At 44.7% G+C, this 14,785-nt stretch overlaps 3 protein-coding genes across 3 annotated transcripts; all 3 read left to right on the forward strand.

Annotated features, from left to right (window-relative positions):
• Positions 1–4,400, forward strand: LOC119301363 (histidine protein methyltransferase 1 homolog). The gene is made up of 8 exons (XM_037578321.1): positions 1–266; positions 342–407; positions 2,531–2,597; positions 2,675–2,775; positions 3,062–3,106; positions 3,188–3,484; positions 3,582–3,684; positions 4,126–4,400. Exons 1-8 carry the CDS (start codon positions 117–119, stop codon positions 4,206–4,208), a joined length of 912 nt encoding a protein of 303 aa, XP_037434218.1. The 5' UTR covers positions 1–116; the 3' UTR covers positions 4,209–4,400.
• A 177-nt stretch (positions 4,401–4,577) lies between these two features.
• LOC119301364 lies at positions 4,578–5,589 on the forward strand. The gene has a single exon (XM_037578322.1). The coding sequence runs from the start codon at positions 4,971–4,973 to the stop codon at positions 5,340–5,342; it is 372 nt and encodes a 123-aa protein (XP_037434219.1). The 5' UTR covers positions 4,578–4,970; the 3' UTR covers positions 5,343–5,589.
• Positions 5,590–8,927: 3,338 nt separating this feature from the next.
• Positions 8,928–10,063, forward strand: LOC119297302 (transcription repressor OFP14). The gene has a single exon (XM_037575146.1). The coding sequence runs from the start codon at positions 8,999–9,001 to the stop codon at positions 9,815–9,817; it is 819 nt and encodes a 272-aa protein (XP_037431043.1). The 5' UTR covers positions 8,928–8,998; the 3' UTR covers positions 9,818–10,063.
• The last annotated feature ends 4,722 nt before the right edge of the window (positions 10,064–14,785 follow it).

A 14,785-nucleotide genomic window follows, 5' to 3' on the forward strand; every position in this document is an offset into this window, starting at 1 on the left:
CCATCCCCACCCGTCCACCCCCTCGCGTATTCCGCCGCCACGCCGCCGCGGCGCCCTTCCCGCCGTCGCGAGCCGTATCTTTCGGCAACACACACACACAAAGCCGCCCACACGCCATGGAGGAGACCGAGGCTAAGAAGCCCACCCCCGCATCCCCCCTCTTCTCCTTCTCCAACCGCAGCGCCTCCTTCGGCTTCGGGTTCGGCGCCGCGCCCGGCCCTCCCCCTCCGCCTCCGCCGCCAGCTGTCGAGGTCCTCCTCTCCGAGGTATTTCCCCTCCGCTTCATCCCTCTTCGTGCTCTTCCCGGCGCAAGGTTCGATCTCGCCTTGTTTGCCTTGCAGGAATCACCCGTCGCGGCCGGCAACTTGGAGCCTGTGGTGGTTGACGACTCCCTATCGATCTACAAGGTGCGATTCAGAAATGCCCACCTTGTGTTTGCGGAAGTGCCTCTGTCGCTCTGTAGTCCAGCAAAAACTGTAGAGTATGCTAGGATTCTGGTGTGTGAGAAAAATGCAGGCCATAATGTATTACTTGATAAATCTGCAACCCGTGTGTGACGAATGACACGATGATCGGTTGATCATTGAGCATGCAATGCAAGCATTAGGGCGGCTTTATGTTTTGGCAGCCTCGGTGCTTATTTTACTTCTGTACCATCTCTCATTTGTATGCCAGTTGAACTGCAAACACTTGAGAAATGCTTAAATGCCACCGCATCCATTGTGGCGTACCTGCTTTATGCTACATTGAAAGTGTAGAGCTATTGCAAGTGCGAACTGAAGTGAGGATGATAGGATCAAGATCGAGCATGCCAAATGAGTTTCTTGGGCTGTTGCAGAACTGTTTCGGGAGCTTGCTGTAGTTACTACTTGTGCTACTGCTAATAAAAACAGCCTGTTGTATGTGATGTTCAATTGTATTGAAACTTGGGACTGCAATTCTGCAAGTAAACAACAGTCAACAACATTTGATAAAAAACATCATAGTATTTTGAGACTATCTTGGTTCTTAAATGGTCAGGTACATTTGTTTTCTTAGCTATCATTCTGTCTTTTGATCTAATGGCTTGATGATCCCCATTGAAATTGTAGGTGAATTACACTGATAAATACATATCAATACTTGAAAACTCCTGATTATAAATATGTATAGTGGTTACAGATGCATCCTCCAGTCCTGTTTAATTCGTATAGGTTGTAGTCTTTTCCAGTTAGTTGGTTCTGTGACTATGAACGAATTGTATAGAATAATCATTGGCATTTTGTTCTGGACTTCTACTACATTATTGTGGGTAAATTTTACCTTTTCCCCCTGTTTTATTGGTTATGCAAATATCTCCCTGGAGTTCAGGAAATGAGGAAGCTTGCAATAACATTTTGTGTGACCTTAAATTGGAAAATATATATTCTATTTTGGTAAGCTGTGTTGTTTGTTAGTCACTGTTGTTTTAGATTAGCCTCAGTTGAGTTGGATTTCTTTTGTTAAGATTAGGGTCAGCTATCCTGTGTGTACTACATATATATACCTCATCCCGTAACAGTGGCGTACACTGCACAGTGTTCACGCATGCCAGGTGGCCCTAATCTCAGCCAACAGAATAAAGGGGTAGGAATAGTGTTTGTCATGACGTTAGAGGTGGAGTAAGATGGCAATACCTTAACAACAGGAAGTAATGATTTAATTAGATTCTGAGCAATCATAGATGGAAGTAGTTTTTTTTAGTCAGATTATATCGGCTATATAAGGACTAAAAGGAGACTTAGTTTAGCATTATTAATCAAGAAATAAGCAAAATTCTTCATTCTACCTCGGTTCTCAATGGGGCCTCACAGCCTTGCTCTGCTGTGTGGCTGACTGTTCAAGGGCGGGCGCCCTATGTCGCTCCTCGGAGCTGTACCTGAGCAGTACCTCTTCCCAACAGAAGGTTTCTTTGTATGATTAGGCTGCTGCTACAATTGAATTCACGTTGAATAGCCTTATTTTATTCTTTGCTCATCATGATCTTTGTTGGGCATGGGTATGTGAGTACGGAGAAAAAGCGAGACACTTTTGTACTATTCAGTTTTTCTGTGTTACAGGGTTATGGTTGATCAAGAAAGGATAAATTTATGAATATTGCGAGTCTGTTTGTTAATGCTCACTACATACTTGATGCTTTACCAAGGGAAGCAAGAACACAGGAAACTTCATGAAACATTGCAGGATTTTTAATACGCTAATCTTCCCACCTGTTCTCTCCCCCAACCCCAATTAAAGAAAAGGAAAACATGTTGCTTCTTTAGCCATGAATTTGTTTTCTAGGACATGCATTGACTCTTTTCTTGTGAAGTTCGGGCCAAAATGACATTGCATTGCACCCATCCACATTTGGAGCAAATATGTCATCAGGTCAACTACAGCTATTCCAAACTTATATGGAATAGTTTTATATAAAAGCTTTTCCTGTTCTTTCACCATATTCCACACGTCATTGTTAGATCCTTATGCTGGTGTAAACTAACCTGTTCTCCTCCTTCATCCTATTTATTAGGGGAGAGTTAACACCTCTGATGTTTTGGGGGTAAAAAACTCTGATTTGGTTCCAGGAAAATATGAAGGTGAAGGCTGAATGCATATTGTTATTTGCAGCATGTTTTGTCGTAGTTGTGAACCTGACAATTTCCATGGGTCCTAGGGGGGTTGAAACTGTGGGAAGGATCATTGGACTTGGTGAAAACCCTAAATTCAGACATCAAAGATGATCGATTGCTTATGGAAGGCAAACACGTATTAGAGGTGGGATACTTGCTCTAAGATTATACGTATTGTCAACATTTTGTGTACACTTGGAAGTTCTGTTAAATATTTAGATCTTGTTTCTTCCGAATGTATTTGGCCTACGTTTTCTTGGTGCAGTTTCTCTCTCCTCTCTCCTCTCTCCAGCTAATAATGTACTCTACTATGATATCTAGCTTACAATGCTACTTAAAGTCTTCGACCAATTGTTGATACAGATAATTATAAGCTGAGAAACAGTTCATTCAGATAGTTCCTTACATTATCTATCTCTGTGATTCTTCAGCTAGGATGTGGACATGGCCTCCCTGGCATCTTTGCAGGTCTGAAGGTATATCAATCTGTTCTCCCCTTTGGCATTTTTTAAACAATTCCTCAACTATATCAATTTCTTAGAACTTCAAACTTTCAGGGTGCTGCTCTAGTTCACTTCCAAGATTTCAATGCTGAGGTCCTTAGGTGCCTTACCATCCCAAATGTAAAAGCTAATCTGTTCAAGGAATCATCTGAAACATCTAGGAGTGTTGGTTTTTATGCTGGTGATTGGAGTGAAATCGACAAGTTACTTCTTCGCGGAGATGCTGTCCAGGATAAAACAACCAATCTTCACACAGAAAATGAAGGGCATAGAGGCTACAATATCATCCTGATGGCTGAGACTGTGTATGCATTGGATTCACTTCCTAGTCTCTACAGGCTCATCAAGAAGGTCAACATCCGAGATCTTCCTTTACTATTTTTTTTCTTTCCATTACTCTAGTTTGCTAAATATTAATTGTTGCTCACATCTCTAAAACCTTTTGCAGTGCTTACACTACCCTAGTGGTGTAGTTTATATGGCAGGGAAAAAGCATTACTTTGGTGTAGGTGGCGGCACAAGGCAATTTCTACGCTTGGTTACAGAAGATGGTAAGAATTTGTTAGCCATCTGGTATTTATTCATGTACCTATATTTTTATCTGTAGTGGCATGCATATTTTGCACACTGATGTGATGAAAGGCTGGAGAAAAACGTCAATACTTTTTGTACAGTGGTCACGGATTTTTTAGTGTTTCTCCTCTACCAAACTACATGTTGTTTATAATGAATTTGCATGTCAAGATCTGTGCATTATTGCTTTGAAGCTGAGTATCAAGCACATGTGTTTTTTCTAAGATAAGGAAGGAACTTGCATCCTGCATGTGGATTAAACTATCCTTCGTTAAATGCATCACATGACGAAACCATAGGCCAGCTGTTAACACTCAGATGCATGACTTCTTTGGATTCATGATGTGAATTTTGTGTTAAGAGTTGCATGTGTTGTGGTGTCCATGCATTTGCTTACTAGTTCCTTTCTTGTCCTTTAGGTGCCATGCAGTCGGACCTGCTTGCTGAAGTTACTGACGGATCATCCAATGTTAGGGAGGTTTGGAAATTCTCATTCAAGTAGACAAGCATGGCCTCTGTGATTGCTGTATCAGATACAAAACGTGTACCGGGCTCCATATTGGTAGAGTGTGAGCCTTGGTTTAGCCGTATCATGGTGTTTTAATGCACTGTTAGTTCCAAGTTGATTGTTCATGAACTCTTGAGAAGTCATACAAGTACTTGAGTCCTATCTCTGAATTACTGACTCTTAAAACCGGTGTACCCTTTCCTCTGAGATGTGAATCCTCCATGATGGCCCGCTTGTACCATCTCACAACTTTGACAAAAGCAGCACTTTTTATTGCCCACGGTAGCAAAGATTCTTGGGAATTCCAGTGGCAGACAGAGCTGATTGAGTGGCGATAGCAACTGACAAGTCATCAAAAAGAGTAACAAGAAACAAAATTTGTGCCCCCATACTTTACCTCCTTTGTCCAGACGCCATGATACACACCATGCTCGCTTTCCTGGCAACCAGAGGAAATACTCCAACGTACCCCCACAAGATAATTTTGGGAGAGGTGTGGGTGAGGAAGAGGGGGCATGGATGTGAGAGGGTGGCTAGGCCCATGTGGCACGAGGAATCAAACATTAGGGCGACCTTTGTCCTCTTGTTTCATGTGTCAATGTTTCTAATTATCGGCGCCGTGCCACTTTGGTCGGGGTCACTCCATGTGCAAGCTACTGCTCTATTGTCCTCCCTCAAGATGATCTGCATCTTCCTTGCTTGTAGAGTCTACTATATCTTGGCCTTGCAGGTTGCAGCCTTTCCCCTTGAGCTGCAATGATGGGGCTGCAGGACACGGGCAGCGGCCGGAGGGGCAGCTTCTTCCAGTACCAGCGGCTGGAATGCCGGGACGACGGGGCCACCCCGCGGCCCAGGCAGCGGCGGTGGCTGCCGTCTCTGACGACTGGTAAGGCGGCCTGCTCCTGCTTCTTCCATCTCAAGAAGCTCAGGTGGAGCAGGATCACTTCGGTCCTCCTGCCGAGGAAGGTCTCCGAGCCCTCCTCCTCCAAGATCCGCCATGCAAGCGTGGCGCACGCTGAGGATGCCTGCCCGAGCATCGTCTTCCTGTCGCAGTGGGGGCTGCCGGTGCTCTCTGGCCCGTCGGTGGCCGGTAACAGGGGCAAGCACTCCCGTGGGAAGGGCTACTGAGAGGCAGCAGCAGAGGCTTCTGCACATTTTCCAGGTGTCGTCTCTGTTCCTAGCGACATATGCGTGTGTATGATGTGGTATATATCTAGTTGATCCTGTAAATCGGATTGTGTTCGTTGCTCTGTGCCGGGGTAGATCTGGGATCGGGTGTACCCTGCTGATCGATCGTGTCTGTGCGAAAAAATGTAGGTCGATTTTAAGTTGATGCCAGGCATAAGTACAAGCAAGACTCACTCACAGCTGTGTCGATTGCTCTTCTCCCATGAGCCACTTTACGTTTCTGAAACGGGGGTTAGATTGATAGCCAGATAGGCACCGCCTGCAACGCATGAACCTTTGCATGTTGCCGTGGAAAGCGAACTGATTTTCGTGAAATTCCTTTTGGCTAAAAAAAAGAAGCTCAAAATGGGGTGAAAAGAATGGCACTAATGGAATGCTGTGCTTTGCGGTTTGCTTCCACTGCGGCTCTACTGCTGTTGGCCTAGGAGCGAGAAACGGTGTTCTGATTTATGCGACCTTGAGCCGTCAACTAGATGATGGACGGTCTCCTTTACTCCACGACACCACACCTCCCCCGTTCTTTTCCCTCGAGACGCACAACTGGTGCTCGTGCTCTTAAAAAGCTACTGTACCAGTACTCCCTCCGGTCCTTTTTACTCTGCATATTAGAATTCTCTAAAGTCAAACTTCACAAAGTTTGACCATATTTATATGAAAAAGTATCAACATCTGCCATGCTAAAATTATACAATATGAAACTTTAAGTCATGACACATCTATTGATATTGATTTCAGATTGTGAATGTTGATAATTTTTTCTATAAAGTTGGTCAAACTTTACGAGGCTTGACTTCAGTCAAATCTTGTATACGAACTAAAAAGGACCGGAGGAAGTACTATGCATACAACCACGTCAAAAAAGTACTCTCTCTGTAAACAAATGTAAGAGCATTTAGACCATTACAAAAATAAGAGCGTTTAGATCACTACTTTAATGATCTAAACGCTCTTATATTTATTTACGGAGGAAGTACCATCAATACAACTGATGTCTCATATTGCTGCATTTCGGATGCTCTTTGAACATAATAAGGCCATCTTCGACACTGAGCGCTTGTTTAGGGGCTTGAGCAATAAGGGAAATAGAATTTTCGCTTGTTTAGGAGTGAGGAACTCCTACTGGGCTACTTCATTTGCTTATGGATGTAGGCATTATTACAAGTTAATAAATTAGGGAAACATTCTCTGTGAGTGTTTTTCGAGCGAACGCTTCAAACTTGCCATGCCATACCAAGTTGAAAGTTGTCATGTCACAAAAAAAAGGCACAAAAATTGCCACGTTGCGCAGAGAAATTGCCATATATTCGATCGTGATCTGATGGCTTTGAGGGCGTTCACTAGGAGCCCTAAAAATTTGACGTTCCCTGGATATTGGGGTCCATCAAGAATTTCTACGCAGAGTCTGTGTAGGAGTCCCTCCCTCCAACGCTAACATCTACCCATAGATTCCTAGCGATTTTTAGAAAAATATGAAAGAAAATCGTAAGCATCTACTTCCCGAACGCATGTAGCTAAGGGCGTGTACAATGCATAGCCTCAAGGTGATGTCTCGCATGCCATATATGATCGGATATGATGTAAAGTAGGTTTGAATAGGGAAGCGGGATCCTCTTCAGGAGACGGGTGCTTGAAAAGAAAAAGTGTGGTCCAGTGACAAAAGCTGAAAAGGTTGAAGTAAAAAATAGAGATGTATGTGTACTAGAGTCTTTATTTTCTATTTTTTAATAAGGCCTACTAGTGTTAGCTTGCATTGGAAAGAAAAAATGAATGTAAATGCCTTAAATTACTTTTTGTTATAGGGCATATGTATCCATATGCCACAATTGTATGCCCTAAGCGTTTATACTAGTATAAATCCTGGGTTTTCTCTCGCATCTAGGACATCATTGGTCACCAGTGCTTCTGGTGAGTGAGAGAAAAAAAGGGATGAGGTGCGGTGCCTGACGACTTGTTTTGCTTCGACGCTAGCAATTTCCCTAGTTTTGACGTGGGATCAGGGAAAAAGACTAGGATCGATGTCTTGGAGCCCATGTTAAGCGTCCGCGTTGAAGAAAGGAGTTAATGGTGTATACCGCTACTATTTTTATGTTCCCTACCCTACGTCTGGGAAATGGAAAAAAGATATAGCATTGGTATTTTCTGATAAATAAAATAGACACAATAGCTTGTAAAATATATGTACATTCATTCTGACAAAGACATGTACATACACTATATTTATGACCACCAGACGAACGTTTAAATTAATAGTCACACAAGCACCTCATATTCTTCTGGCAATAACAACTCAAATTTGAAGAAGTTTTCCTTCCATCCGCCTCAACAGCTAGGGCAAACTTTCATCTCCAGGCTTCGTCGACAAGCTTGTGGATTCACCTCTCCATTGCCTATCCATCCGGTGGCCGGTGGCGGGGAGGGGAATCTCCGTGCCTCCGCTCCGGGTAGTAGTTTAGGTTAGGTTTTCTAGCCCTGGCTCTACGGATGGCGGCGCTTGTTCTTTGAGATTGTTCGTCGAACTTCGATCCTCCTCAAGTCTTTGGGGATACAGGGTTAGGGTTTCTCGTCGTGCATGTGCGATGGCGAGATATGGTGTTAGTTGCTTAAGATCTATTCAAGAGTTCAACGGCGACGGCTGCAACTCCAGGGTGTTAGTCCTTAGGGATACATGCATGAAGACTTCTCGACTTTCATCAATAAGGTCAAGCCGGCTTCGGTAGGAAAATGACGACAGCAACACAGAAGCAGGTTGTTCTTGCGTCGGTAATGGTCGTTCGGTGGTTTAGGAACCTCGATCAGATTTTTTTCTAAAAAAACAGAGCTAGCAAAATACAAACACACATGATACGTCTAGTACTCTAACCAACACCTAATCATACTTCGGGCCAGGCCAGGTTCGGACCGGGCTTGACAAAGCCCGAAGTCAATATCTCAAGCCCGAGCCCGGCCCAACCCGAAGCACATGAAAAATGTTGGTTTTTAATTGAATTAATCATATTCGAGGTATTAAATCAATATCAACACAAACACACCCCTCCACACACAAAAGGAAGGTAACCAACTGAGCATGCCATCCCAGGAGGGACGACATTTAGGGCTTTATTAATACAGTTTTGCTAAAGCACGTCTAGATGTGCCATAAGTATTGCACATCTAAGTCCTATGTCATTAATCTTATGTTGAGATTCGTGTGAATATTTTCTTTTTCTTTCTAACTTTTTTCTTTCTACTTGATTCACTCACTTAGATGTGCAATAACTAGGACACATCTAAATGTGCCCTAAACACACCCTTATTAATACTACTCACACCATGCTATATGTACTCCGAACGCACCGTAAGGGCAGTTAGCAATCTCTAAAATTCTGCTAAAAAAGGCAATCTCTAGAAGAAATAAATAAGTTATAGTTGGTAAAAAGTCAACAAATTAAGTAAATACCTTAACCAGTGCAAGTACTAAATAAGTACACATATAACTCACAAATAAATACTCCTATGTAACTCCTTCCTCCCCCAGCCATCCTCTCACAACCTACATTTGCCACTCTATCTAACACCAGCACTCTCAAGTCTCAGCGTACCAAGAGATCAAGAGAAACATGGAGGGGATGGAAGATGAGTCCAAGAAGAAGAAGAGGAGGAGCAAGAAGCGCGCAAGGCTCAAGTCATTCCTCCACTTCCCCAAGGCCCTCAAGAAGCTCCATGGCCATGGCCGTCCGAGCGCCAACCACAACCCATCCCCTTCCCCCTCCGCCGCCGCCGCCGCTGGCTCGTTGCTCTCCGCGTGCATGCACCCCCGGACCAACTCCTTCTCCGGCGTCCGCCAACGCCACGTCGCCGCCCGTAACCGCGACGACGACGACGACGATGAAGACGGCGCTCTTGCCGTCAACTTCCGGTCTCTCAGAGTCGGCCCGACCGCCGTTCGTGACGACGACGACGACGGCGACGATGAGGACGGCTCGTCGACGCAGGAGGATGACGGTGGCTCTGAGAGCGAGGGGGGCGGCGTCTTGGCCGGGATGGCTGCCATGAAGGTGGTCTCCGGCGGGGGCTGCGGCGTGGCCGTGGTGACGCTCTCCGTCGCGCCGTACGAGGACTTCCGGCGGTCCATGCGGGAGATGGCGGACGCGCACGCGAGGGTGGAGGCCGCCCGCGTCGGCACGCGTCCGGCGCCGGCGGTGGACTGGGACTTCATGGAGGAGCTGCTGTTCTGCTACCTCCAGCTCAACGACCGGGCGGTGCACAAGGACATACTCCGGGCGTTCACCGACACCGTCGCCGCGCTCCGGAGGCGGCGCAGGGCACCGGCACTGAAGCCGAAGAGCAGGCGGACACGGCAGCCACGGAGGGGCGCCGGAGGATCCGGCATCGACGACGACGACGACGTCGACGAAGCGGTGGACTCGAACTCGTGATCGTGTCGTGCGTACATGCTGGCAAGCATGTGTGTGTAAATTTGGTAGGCACAGCAGCTCGCCGGCCGGCGCCGCCGCCGGTCATACTGCCGTCGGGCGGCTGCACATGGACTAACCGATTAACTAACGTCCCCCACCCTCTGATCTAACATAATGGTATGTGTTTAATACGCGCGGTTTATTACGAGTTTGTTTCAGCCTTTCAGAACGTTTTTCACTCCATGTGGACTGATGTGTCAAGTTGAGTCAAGGATATTAATTCAGTAATGATCTGTATTTGTTTTGGAAATTTATCTCTTTGTACTTTACTAGCACAAATGTTCGTGAGTTGCAATGGTGGAAAAATACCAGTTCTTATGAACCGTGATTTGCTGGGGAAGGAACTATGTCAAGGAAGAATGGTCGCTGATACAAAAAAAATGCATAATTTGATCACCACGACATAAAGCTTAGAACATGGGGTATGATTCAGAGTAAATTGATCTGATTGACAATGTTTTTCTTGGAAAAAAATCGATCTATTTATCAAATATTATGGTAATATAAGGAACATCAAAAGTATTAAAAATTACATCTATGTCGTGTGTTACAACATGATAAAAATTCATCGCATTCTGACACTCGTAATCCAATTATTATTGTTTCTAAAAAAAGTATAGTCAAATATCCCTAACACGAGGAAGAATTGTTTTTTAAAGCCGACATCTTTACAAAACGTCTAATTATGTATTTTTCTGTGTGGGGGATATATGCAGTGTTCAACTTGTGGCCCATGCTTCGCTAATGAGTAAACACCATAATGCTTTTGCAAAAAAAAAACATAAAATCGGCTTACAGTAGAGAGGGAGATTTGATCAAAATGTAATATTGATTAATTTATTGACCCACATATATGTTTAATGCGCAAGTGCATGTCCGGTCCGGCGCTCTCCCAATAATATTACTAGTAAAACGCCCGTGTGTTGCTACGGGCTATACTGTATATAAATGAATCAGACAAATTATTGATATTGAAGCTTATTTCTCTCTCCTACACCAACCTCAAGGTCGACGGCAGGTTCCCGCGATCTAGTGTAGCATAAACATGACCATATTGGAGGGCTATACTATATATAACAAAGGGAATTTGTTTTCACTGTATGCATGATACACTTTACGATACACTGTATGAAAAATGTAACAATGCGACAGTCCAGGCTCCCACAAATCCAGACCATACTGGAGAGAAAAATGTCTAAACTATGAACCATGTTATCTCCAACACGCATACGCAGCATAAAAACTCCACCCCATGACACACCCTTATGTTTTCCTGTCGGACCCTCCCCTTCCGTTCGGTTTTCGCCGTAGTGAGACATTTCTCGCTCGAGCCCTCTCCTTTAAAACGGGATGACGCCCACCTCACCTTCGCCATCGCGGCCTCTCTCTTTCACACCATACTTCCCCACGGAGGAATTGCATTTAGACGTCGAAAAAAATTGATGGCAAGGGAGTCATGGAGGAGGGGTAGAGAACGAACCGGTGAAAGCCAAAAAACCTGCGTACAATGTTCGCTCTGCCTGGGTCATAGAGGAGTCCCCCTGGTAGAGGAGTTTGGGGAAAAGAGGACGGCGACGCGAGGACACGTCGGGAGGATCGCAAGGAAGGCACGCTGGTAGAGGAGATCAGGGAGAAGAGGACGGCAGCGCGAGGACGTCGGGACTATCACGAGGAGGGCAGGCGATGGGAGGATTGCGTTCACATACACGTTAATGGGCCAGCCCAATGCTGTGATGTGATGATGTCAAAGGTGGGCGAAAGATAGGAGTGGTGGGATGAGGAGGAGTGAGGCGAGACTACCAACTAAGACATTAGTAGTAGAGATTACTGAGAGTTGGTATAACATACATAATTCTTATGGAAAATGTTAGGCTGAATCTTTGAGTAAGTGAATCTATCTTGTAAACTTCATTGTAGACCATGCATACACATTATTCTCCAGAAGAACTGGTGCAGATTATTTGAAGGAGCTTGATATCCCATAGACCATAGTCATCGTGTAGTCTTGCATTGAAAGATATAGGTATATAAGACAGTTAGCTTGGAATGAAATAGATAATTAAATGGAAAAGAGAAGAACTGAAATGAGGTAGAACTTCCAGTAGGGTCACATTTCATTACTCAGACTAACCAAAAGTTTCAGAACCGAGTTCTTAGAGCTCTTTGTCGTTGAGGTCATCATTCTTTATAATCTAAAACGTGAACATTTGGTTGGTAAAAAACATTACGTGTTAAATATGGCATGTTATAGCAAGCCTATTATCAGGACCACCTCTCATGAGCACAATCAACTTCCTAAAGCCTCTCTTTTTTATCAGATGCATAATGCACATCACTTACCGAGGAAGATTTTAGCCTCTTCAACATAACAATCGGCATCCCTTGTCAAAGCTCACACCAAAATAACTGCACGTGTAATCATTCTACCCTTTGATTGATAGACTGAAAATAAGTACACAAAAGATAGGAGCTACTTCCATTCAAACTTCTGCCACAAGCTCATTGATGGTCATGCCCCTTCAACATGTTCACACATAGTGCGTCAAAAAATAATATTCCTCCAACCAGCCCATATAAAATGCCTCAAATTGGCATGATAAAACAAATCCATATTGCATTGTTCATTGAAATGATAAAAAATGAAAACATCTCAAACCAATATGTATGTAGAACCTGAAATTATATCTTATGTATCAAAACGACTATACAACCTTCCAAAAAGCGAATGAGGACCATACATAATACAATACTTTTTTCCAGCGCTTTATGTCGCCCGCCTCCCAATGCATCCCTGGTCATCTCCATGGCCTACAGGAGGCGCTTCACCTACAACAGAATTTCGAGATAGGAATCCCTTCTTCACCTACAGCAAAATTTCGAGATCCCAACACTATCAGGCTAATACAAAGATCCATGAGAAGTGTGAACGCACCAACGTCTCCGGGTATGCATGGACCGTACGGGTAACTCATTTGGGAAACGTAGGCGGCGATACTTGAAGGAAATATGCCCTAGAGGCAATAATAAAGTTATTATTTATTTTCTTATATCATGATAAATGTTTATTATTCATGCTAGAATTGTATTAACCGGAAACATAATACATGTGTGAATACATAGACAAACAGAGTGTCACTAGTATGCCTCTACTAGACTAGCTCGTTAATCAAAGATGGTTATGTTTCCTAACCATGAACAAAAGAGTTATTATTTGATTAACAGGATCACATCATTAGAAGAATGATGTGATTGACTTGACCCATTCCGTTAGCTTAGCACTCGATCGTTTAGTATGTTGTTATTGCTTTCTTCATAACTTATACATGTTCCTATGACTATGAGATTATGCAACTCCCGTTTACCGGAGGAACACTTTGTGTGCTACCAAACGTCACAACGTAACTGGGTGATTATAAAGGAGCTCTACAGGTGTCTCCAAAGGTGAATGTTGGGTGGGCGTATTTCGAGATTAGGATTTGTCACTCCGATTGTCGGAGAGGTATCTCTGGGCCCTCTCGGTAATGCACATCACATAAGCCTTGCAAGCATTACAACTAATAAGTTAGTTGCAAGATGATGTATTATGAAACGAGTAAAGAGACTTGCTGATGACAAGATTGAACTAGGTATTAAGATACCGACGATCGAACCTCGGACAAGTAACATACCGATGACAAAGGGAACAACGTATGTTGTTATGCGGTCTGACCGATAAAGATCTTCGTAGAATATGTGGGAGCCAATATGAGCATCCAGGTTCCGCTATTGGTTATTGACCGAAGACGTGTCTCGGTCATGTCTACATTGTTCTCGAACCCGTAGGGTCCGCACGCTTAAGGTTTCGATGACAGTTATATTATGAGTTTATGAGTTTTGATGTACCGAACGAGTTCGGAGTCCTGGATGAGATTGGGGACATGACGAGGAGTCTCGAAATGGTCGAGACGTAAAAATCGATATATTGGACGACTATATTCGGACATCGGAAAGGTTCTGAGTGATTCGGATATTTTCGGAGGTACCGGGGAGTTACGGGAATACGAGGAAGAAGCAATGGGCCTTAATGGGCCTTAGTGGAAAGGACCAGGAGGTGGCGCGCGCCCCTCCCAAGCCCAGTCCGAATTGGACAAGGGGTTTGGGGCGCGGCCCCTCTCTCCGTTCCTTCCCCTCTTCCCCCCCTTTCCCCCCTTCTCCTAGCCGGCCTCCTCCCCTTGATCCTTTATATACGGGGGCAGGGGGCACCCCTAGACACACAAGTTAATCCACGTGCTCATATTCTTAGCCGTGTGCGGTGCCCTCTTCCACCATAATCCTCGATAATATTGTAGCGGTGCTTAGGCGAAGCCCTGCGACGGTAGAACATCAAGATCGCCACCACGCCGTCGTGCTGACGGAACTCTTCCCCAACACTTTGCCGGATCGAAGTCCGGGGATCGTCATCAAGCTGAACGTGTGCTAAAACTCGGAGGTGCCGTAGTTTCGGTGCTTGATCGATCGGACCGTGAAGACATACGACTACATCAACCGCGTTATGCTAACGCTTCCGCTGTCGGTCTACAAGGGTATGTAGATCACACTCTCCCCTCTCGTTGCTATGCATCACTATGATCTTGCGTGTGCGTAGGAAATTTTTTGAAATTACTACGTTCCCCAACAGTGGTATCAGAGCCAGGTTTTATGTGTTGATGTTATATGCACGAGTAGAACACAAGTGAGTTGTGGGCGATATAAGTCATACTGCTTAGCAGCATGTCATACTTTGGTTCAGCGGTATAGTTGGACGAAGCGGCCCGGACCGACATTACGCGTACGCTTACGCGAGATCGGTTTTCCCGACGTGCTTTGCACAAAGGTGGCTAGCGGGTGACAGTTTCTCCAACTTTAGTTGAACCGAGTGTGGCTATGCCCGATCCTTGCGAAGGTTAAAAT

The sequence above is a fragment of the Triticum dicoccoides genome, chromosome 5A (assembly GCF_002162155.2).
Source record: "Triticum dicoccoides isolate Atlit2015 ecotype Zavitan chromosome 5A, WEW_v2.0, whole genome shotgun sequence".
Classification (NCBI taxonomy): Eukaryota; Viridiplantae; Streptophyta; class Magnoliopsida; order Poales; family Poaceae; genus Triticum; species Triticum dicoccoides.

Excerpts from the sequence above, each read along its gene's own strand:
- LOC119301363 (XM_037578321.1), top strand. The coding sequence starts at position 117 with ATGGAGGAGACCGAGGCTAAGAAGCCCACCCCCGCATCCCCCCTCTTC. Across the intron at positions 267-341 it reads TCGAGGTCCTCCTCTCCGAG|GAATCACCCGTCGCGGCCGG; the intron begins GTATTTCCCCTC and ends TTTGCCTTGCAG. Across the intron at positions 2,776-3,061 it reads AAGGCAAACACGTATTAGAG|CTAGGATGTGGACATGGCCT; the intron begins GTGGGATACTTG and ends GTGATTCTTCAG.
- LOC119301364 (XM_037578322.1), top strand. The coding sequence starts at position 4,971 with ATGATGGGGCTGCAGGACACGGGCAGCGGCCGGAGGGGCAGCTTCTTC.
- LOC119297302 (XM_037575146.1), top strand. The coding sequence starts at position 8,999 with ATGGAGGGGATGGAAGATGAGTCCAAGAAGAAGAAGAGGAGGAGCAAG.